Raw genomic sequence first — 8473 nt, 5'->3', positions numbered from 1 at the left:
TGTATTTATTTATTAAAGTACTGCTTCCACTCGGCTTAAGTGACATTTTCATTGATTGAAATTAACTTAGACAAAAATCAGGGTACATAGAATCAATCATGGAGGATTACAAATATACACCAAACAGAACGGAAAGTGCCATCCCTGAATTACACAGAAAAATGCTTGATAATACTGACAGAATTTGTATAAATACGAATAAATACAGGTAAGATGCGTACTCTGCGGAGATTTCAGTTGAATTAAATCAAAAGCATGTTCTATTACCGCTTATTGGATCTTTATAATACAAAAACTATCAACACTATTAATTAGATTTTAGTACAGTCGGACATACCTATTAGGAGTAGATTTGATACTCAGATTTCAGTTGACGAAGTCTTGCGCAAGTTATTCATTTATTATTTTAAACATAGAGCTGTATTGGATCACAGTCTATTTAATAACGAACAAAGATTATGTTTATTAATACATTTGTAATCTTACAAATAGGGAGTTAAGATGAATTTAATTACAAATGGAGGAATGAAAAAAAGTTGTCACTGATGACAAGATACTGCTTTGAGCAATTGCAGAAAGTAAAATCGCCCCATATAATCAACGGAAATGTAGTAGAGTACATGAATTATCGACTTCAAACTTCCAAAACCTCATCTACAGAATCTAAAGCATGCAAATATGGTTCAATGTCAGAAAGGTCAGCTACGTGAATTCCACGCATTTTGGCATTGAAAGAATGCAACTGTTCCTCATTAAGTAGCTCTATTGATGGCACGTCGATATTGTCTTCATCACTTGGCTCAGGTAACGGTGCATCTAAATCCATTCCATACTCTGGTAGAGCGTCCTAAATGAAGAAAATAATACTAATAATAATTTTGTCTGCAATGTATTCATTCATTTTTTATAGTTAAAAAAAACTGATTCAAAGACACAATTAAGTTTGGCTCTTAAGAAATGAATTCGTTTAAGAGAATGAGCTACGGTGGCTCAGTTCTAACTTCCAAATATCACCAACAAATGTTAGGCTAAGAGAATAGCATATACTGTCTTGCAGAACCGGCAATAAACAAATTTGTAATTTGGTCTCTGCATGGTAAACTCATGAAAGTTTTCCGTGTTGTTGTTGTTGTTGTGGGGTTTAACGCCATTTTTCAGCACGATAGGCTATACATGGCGGCCAGTATTAATGGTGGAGGAAGAACCCGGAAAACCCCGGAAAGAACCACCGACCCACGAGGAGCTACTGGCAAGCTTTCTCACATGCCCACATTGGCTGAATCTTAGACTCGAACCGCCGTAGACAGAGGTGAGATGGCAGTGATCCGTAACGAAGAGCGCTTTAGACCACTCGGCCACTCGGGGCCCGAAAGTTTTCCGTGCTAAAAGAAATTGTTCCTCGATATTGGACAAACAGTTTTCTGAAATTCTAAAAATTTTGTCGAATACTGTCTGTTAAGTTATATAAAGCAGAAATGTTACAATCAGATGTCCTTTAAATGCTATTTATATTGGCATGCATGGAATTTTGCTTTATATTGTTATTGTAATGTTTCGCTGATTGTAAATTTGGTATGTTTTATGAGCTTGATAGAATATATTTCGAAAATACAGGTACTTTCCACTTAACGAAGTAGCACACTGTGAAGTTGTAGTCATTTGTTACGACTTTGGTAATCAAATACACTGCTAATCAGAAGCACACACACACACAGAGACATTGATAAAATAATGGTAGGTATTTTAAGGAACGTGCAGATTGTATAGTGCCCAGTTTCAAATCTCTTCAGTCTTTCTGGTTTTTTTTCTTTAACAATAGGCCACATTGCTTAAAATGAGACAAGCTTCTCACCTGATCTAATTCTTCGAAGTATTCGTTAGCAATTACTTGATTCTCGTTAAATATACGCTGCAGTCCAAGTATAAATAGCTGGCAGGGAGTCTTGTTGTTCACAGTTTTCAGTTTATGATTGTTCCATGAATTCATAAACTGGAATAGTCTGTCGTTTATCACATTTCTGTACACATAATGCAAGCAGAAGACATATTTCTCCGAATCTGGATCAAAAGAGCCTTTGACTTCCAATGATACGAAAAGCTCATAAAATAAAGAAAGCACAGCATTATACACATCACGCCATAGCCTCTCTATCCTCGAATTATGGACACTTTTTCCAGTTAGAAAACTTCCCCTATTAAGGCCCCGACGAGGGTATGAGAGCATGTACTGAGCAACTTCACGGTTTTCCACACCCATGTCCCCTCTCACTCGGGAAGGAAGGCCCCATTTGGAAACGGCTTCAGTGAAATGGTTTAAAACTGTTGAAGCTCTATTATCACAGTTGCAAGCTAGGTAGACAATAAGTCTTGTGAAACCATCGATGCATCCGTGTATTACAAAACGCCATCTGCAGAATATATGTATATCGCTTTCCACGTTATATGAGACAAGAAAATGAATTGCTTTCCTGCAAGAGATGGATATAACAATGATAACACCGCGCGTTTTATTATTAATATAAAGTAGATCACTAACACATTGCTTGATCTCTCACTCTCGAATGTCGACCATCATACCTTACACTCCACATACATAAGTGTTAAATGTAAACTCACGTTATTAAGATATTTGAAAGTAGCTAAGAAATGCATTATAACTGAAGAAAATCTCCAAATGTTCCTATAAAGTTTGCTAAGCAACTGAATGTCAACACATTCTTGATTCATTCTTATTAAACATTGTATTGCTCAGATATTTGTAAGATTCATAGTTATTGGTGTCATATCTTAATTAAACATGAATACTAAATGACCAAATAACTTATTGATGTCCATATGAATATCAAACCCAGTTTCCTCAAAACTATGAAATAATATTTCTCTCTTGTCTTTATATTTATAACCAATGCAGGCAAAATGTTTTTCGGCCTCTGCTTTGTTTACACAAATGGAGTAATATTTAGCATCTCTTGGAATAATAACTGTAAGACAACCGCGAGTTTCAACTGTACCAATGTTTGAAGCTGTTTCTGTTCCAAGCTTATTAATATTTATCTCCCAAACATGTTCAAATCCTAAATATCTGATTAAGCTTGTTAGAATCTTGCACTATATAGTCGTGTCACTGTTTTGTGTTTTCATGTGCACATTTGTATGCAAGGGAGTCCTTTAGGTGTTCCGATAGATGTACCCGGCATTATGTGTTCAACATTGCATATGAGATGGAAATACTCCCCTAACTCGATGCTGCTAAACGTTTTAATGTCCAAAACAAAATGTCAAAATCCTAATGAATAGTTAGTCATAAACATTCATGTCATTTAACCTCTTTACATCAATCAGAGTCTATTATGTCAAATTTCATGATCGTAAGTTGTAATAGGTTGATGAATAGAGTTTATAAATTTAGCCCCCTACCTTCGTATTTGTCTGCGATGGCTACTTTTTACTTCGACAAAAATATTCAAGCTTACCAGAGCATTAAATAATTATTATGTTCTGCTAGCCTCAGTACAATTAATTTTATTTTAATTGCCAATTATTGATAAGTTTACCAACTTCATGAAATATTACCTCAAATTGTGTTAGTGTTAAAGAGTTAGACACCGTCTCCGTCGGCATTTTGCAAGCCATTACTTTTAGATGCATATATTATCAAATCATCTGCGCACATTAAGCAATTAATATGAATATCATATAACACGACAAGATTACACGAGGAACAAAACATGTCTGAGAGATTATTTGTATATGCGTTATTTCATCAACTTGACCCACTACTATATGTCATTTCCAACATGATAGACTTGTAAAAATCGGGAAAATAAGCACCAAATTTACCCTTATCTAATCACCATCAACGTCCAAGATCAACATGAATTGAATATCGTTAATAATACTTACATTAACAAGTAACTAACTGCCATTGATTGATCTGATGTTATGATGTCCTTGCCGAATTTTCATGTTATACGTCCGAACTATTTAAGAGAACTGATTGAATTTTTTATGCTGTAACTTTTTTCCTTCCAATAAAATGTGTTTAGAATTGAAGGTTTTATCTTGGAGATGCTAAGATATAGAAAATTTGGAGTAAAATTATGTGTCTTAATTTTAGGATTTCGGAGCCTAGGAAATTAAATTAACAAAACTTTGGGTACTGAGAATTAGAGATTACACACAACTTTATTGTTAGCACATGTCATATAACTGAGTGGAACACTACCGTATCAGTTTGTGATTGCCATCCATATGCCACAAGGCAAGAGGGGACGGAACTGAATAAACCCTTCGCTGTATACACCGTAACTGCCTCAGTTGTTGTCCAGCCGGATCTACAGTTCTAACTGCTCTCCTTATTCTCTCTCTTTGTACATGGATACCTTGTGAAATGAGATGATCTTCGATTGTCTTTAAACCTAAAGAAACATGTATTTAAAACATGACTACAAGCATTGATTTCATAAAAAAAAAAATTATTTATTTATTTGCATATATAATATTTACAGTCGGTACCATTCCAGGATATAATTAAGGATCTAAATGAATTAAAATGTGATTGGTCTCTTAGGTGATTCGGTAGCTCATTCCACAGAATGACAGTTGCATACATAAACTATATGTTTGCCATGCAATGAGGTTTTCAATGTTGGGGCAATTAACATAATTCACTATCTAAAATTGTATTTCTAAACAAATATTTATTATATTCTTAAAACATATAAAATTATCCAAACATTGGGAAGCGCACACTTATTCAGAATTTGAAAGTCTCTAAAGTCATGACCTAAGTTGCACACTTTCAGGGTTGTCAGATTTGCCTTAAGAGTTAATGATAAATGCTTGTGTAAATAATCATACTCACACCTATAAGCACGCTTTTGTTGTTGTATTTTTCAAGCTTAGTAGTGTTCAGGTCGCTGCAGAAGTAGCAGGCCACTGGACTGAATTTGAAATATGATAGGATAAATGTATGCAAGATCGCTTCTTTGTTGACTCTGATTAACTTCGGACCAATAGTTTCAAGACAGTTAAATGCCTTTAAGCTTTCCAAGATTTCGTTTTACATGCAAATCGAACTGCACTTGTTAGTCTATGACAATCACCGGCAGTTAAACGGTATCGGCACAGTTTATGAAAGCACTGATCATGTTTTCATCTGTTTAAATACCATTCTTGTTGCAAATAAAAATGAGAGTTTTTAACACACGTCAGTTATTATCTACAGTTTGAGCCCCATGCCGAAATATCTTTTAGTCGGCGCTTGGGCTATGTTGGGCAAAGTCGCTGTATGGAAAAATGACCAGGAGTCACTACAAAGTTAGAGTCGTTAATTGATCTTTAAAAACAGTTGCGGAAAAGCAAATCCCCATCCCCAATAAAAATTTCAAAACTGATATAACAATATACACATCAATGAACATAAATTACAACTATTTTACTGTACACAGAGAAGTCATTTAGTTGAAGAAAAAGAACTCTTACCTGAACGAGGAAAGTTGTTGATTATTGAATGCACCATCGATATTAACTCATTATCACTTATATCACTGAATCGTATCCCATGAGTCAAGCGGAAGTTTGCTAGTCTCCGCTCTACAGTTCTCCTGCTTATCCCAAGCAAACTTGCCATATCTCCTGATGTAAAGTAATTTTCTGGAGAAAAATTAATACAGACGTGATTACAAATAATTTTCCAAAGCACGAGAAAGATTTTCCATATAAAGGTTTATGTTATGTGGATATAATAGAGAGAATATAAATCGGTTAGTAATGTCTAAAACACAAAATTTCAGCGTATAAAAAGCATTAACAGTCACTATAGACACATTTTAATTATATGTGTATAATAATACAAAATTTGCACCAGGAAGACGTTTTGAGCCCGAGCGCGATCACGATGGTTCAAAATCATCTGAGTTCTTGGGCAAACGTGTGCACACATCATAAGGTATGTAGTATAGTTATTCTTACACGCTGAAGTCTTAGCCACTTAACTTGTATTCCAAATACCCAACGAATGAAGTTTCAAACAGTAAAAGAAAATAATAATGTTGAAACTGCGCGTGTAATTCTGATGCATGAAAACTGATGACGTCAATAAAAAGACATGAGGTCAAAGCACGCTGAGATTGCCCAATCAAATGTGATGTTTTATAACGTGATGCAAACACCATATGAATATAAACTGTCAGACAGATTTTTTTTTAAAAAAAATAATGTTTTACAGCATTTGGTAATAAAAATATTATTTAATTAAAACGAAAATAAAAGCAATGGTTATTTTGAGACGCATAGGATATATGTTTCTAATAATATCCTATCTTTTTATACTTTCTACTTGAGGAAAGTTTTGCGTTATGAAATAATTCAATTAATTTTGAAAAAATGCACTACATGACTATATATATATATATATATATATATATATATATATATATATATATATATATATATATATATATATCATGTGGAATAAAGAATCATGCAAACAAACCAAAGAAAACACAATTTCTCTTATAATGTATGGTGGTAAAAGTATCGATTGTAGAATATCATGTGAAGTCTTTGACAGTACTATATATTAAATTTCAATACATGGTTCTTTAAGGACTAAAATATTCGTACATGCTCCCATTTATTTGCAAACCTGCCAACACACACACACACACACCGATGTTAAAACGAAAACGCATCAAGGATATAAAAAAATTCACAAAACTTAGTCATTCAATTCATAATTTCTAACCTGATTGTCAAAGAGTGCCATGCAATGTCATTTTGTTGGCGTTTCGAATCAAACGGGAGTTTTGTAAGTAACATAGTCGCCATATTTGCATAGGTAAGTCTATGTTTTAAGCAACGGGGTAATGTAGTTCACCGTCTTTGATAATTTCAGTAATTCCGGACATTTTTGGTGTTACATGTCTCTAACGTGTATACAAGAGTTGTCCTTTTTATTTGCTCAGTTTGGTCACGAAATATTAAACATAGACATTTTTAATGAAATGGACCGTTCTATAAACCAGAAAAGGTCAGTGAGCAATCTGTCGCTTGTTTATATGGAGAGCGTACGTTTGATTTGAAATGCCAATAGGTCCGCAGTGTTAGGGAACTATTCTCAACTGTAAGTTAGAAATTATAAATCAGTGAATGAAATTACTTAATTTCGTGCTACTTTATGTTCTTGATACTTTTTTTATTGTAAAATTTGTAACGAGGTACAAACAAACGGGGTGGTGTGCGAATAATATACTCAGTGGCATTACCTAACTGATGTTTACCATTTATCATTTCCTAAGTGTTGTTGCATAAACAGCTTAAATCCCGATACCTTATAATATTCAGGATAACGAAATCATTTAGCCAGACGGACAGATAATGATACTCAAGAAAGAATGTCATGTCTTACAATATTGAAAACTATCAACGCTTAAAAATGACACCTCAATGATTTGCTTGCATACGGAAGCATTATCAAATATTGTGCATGAACATCAGAAAAAAAAAGAAATTGGAAGCAGTAAACACTGCTTATGTGTTAGGGGATAACAATGGAACATGTAAATATAATATACAGCATATCAGTGTGTCAGTTGAGTTAAGAAATTACCGATGAAAAATTGTAGTTGTTCCTTTCTTATGTCATAAAGAGGTCTGCCCCTATGCCCAGTATAGACTTGCGACGCCCTGTACCGGTGGTCTTCGCTGACTGGCATAGAATTGATATCGGTTTTATCAAGGATACTACGAGCTTGTCCAAGTAGCTCAATCACTTCGACAGGCACTGATACATCCTGCAGGGAGTCCTCCATTAAAATCTCAATTCCACGTACCTGAGTCCTTATAATGTTCTCTGCTTCCATTCTATTTGACATGCGCTTTTTACACTTTCTCAATTCTTCCATGATAAAGTTTACTAACGACACCAATCCTGTTGAGCCAGAATACATTTTTGTGGTAACATATCATCAGAGTGAAATGGAATTCAAAAGTACCCCATTATCAAGAATGGCAAAACTTTCTTAAGAGTCGATTGTGTTCATTTGTCATTTCAGGCAATGGAATTGTGTTGATTTGAAGAGGCAATGAACTGGAAGTGATAAATGTTTCAATAGTTATAAAATCACACATTCATCGCAAGTAGTGAAGCTATTACATGTGGATAAAGCGTTTTTCCTGGACCAACGAGTGAATAATTGTGAGAAATGCTAAATATTACGGTGGTATTTCCAATTCAACATATTTAATCACTTTCGTATGTTATTTTTAAAATATCACTTTTAAATCACGAGACTGTTGAAAACATAACTCCAGACTATGTGGAATGCTATCTATGCTATTATACGTAATAGCAATTGAAATTCTAAGTATAAGAATAAGACTTAATAAGAAGATTGAAGGTATTACAGTTAAAAATGTAAAATACGAAATAAAAATGCTACAGCATGCAGAAGATTGTACGAACTTTATT

At 34.1% G+C, this 8473-nt stretch overlaps 1 protein-coding gene across 2 annotated transcripts; it reads right to left on the bottom strand.

Moving 5' to 3' along the window:
* LOC149803559 (uncharacterized) lies at window positions 1-8133 on the bottom strand. 2 transcript variants are annotated; one of them, XM_089953291.1, is made up of 5 exons: window positions 7613-8133; window positions 5485-5655; window positions 4226-4418; window positions 1853-2468; window positions 1-847 (listed from the first exon to the last, which is right to left on the bottom strand). In XM_089953291.1, exons 1-5 carry the CDS (start codon window positions 7950-7952, stop codon window positions 635-637), a joined length of 1533 nt encoding a protein of 510 aa, XP_089809417.1. In that variant the 5' UTR covers window positions 7953-8133; the 3' UTR covers window positions 1-634. The 2 variants fall into 2 exon arrangements, with proteins under 2 accessions (XP_089809417.1, XP_089809418.1); XM_089953292.1 differs by having other exon boundaries at window positions 1853-2408; window positions 7613-8132.
* Between the last annotated feature and the right edge of the window lie 340 nt (window positions 8134-8473).

The sequence above is a fragment of the Sinohyriopsis cumingii genome, chromosome 3 (genome assembly GCF_028554795.1).
Source record: "Sinohyriopsis cumingii isolate HCF-2022 chromosome 3, ASM2855479v2, whole genome shotgun sequence".
Lineage (NCBI taxonomy): Eukaryota > Metazoa > Mollusca > Bivalvia > Unionida > Unionidae > Sinohyriopsis > Sinohyriopsis cumingii.
Note: the sequence above shows the minus strand (reverse complement) of the source record. Positions and strands in the feature narration are given on the sequence as shown.

Coding starts and splice junctions, on each gene's coding strand:
- LOC149803559 (XM_089953291.1), bottom strand. CDS start 7,952: ATGTATTCTGGCTCAACAGGATTGGTGTCGTTAGTAAACTTTATCATG. Junction 5,656..7,612: donor ACAACTACAATTTTTCATCG/GTAATTTCTTAA, acceptor ATTTTTCTCCAG/AAAATTACTTTACATCAGGA. Junction 4,419..5,484: donor CAACAACTTTCCTCGTTCAG/GTAAGAGTTCTT, acceptor ATGTTTCTTTAG/GTTTAAAGACAATCGAAGAT.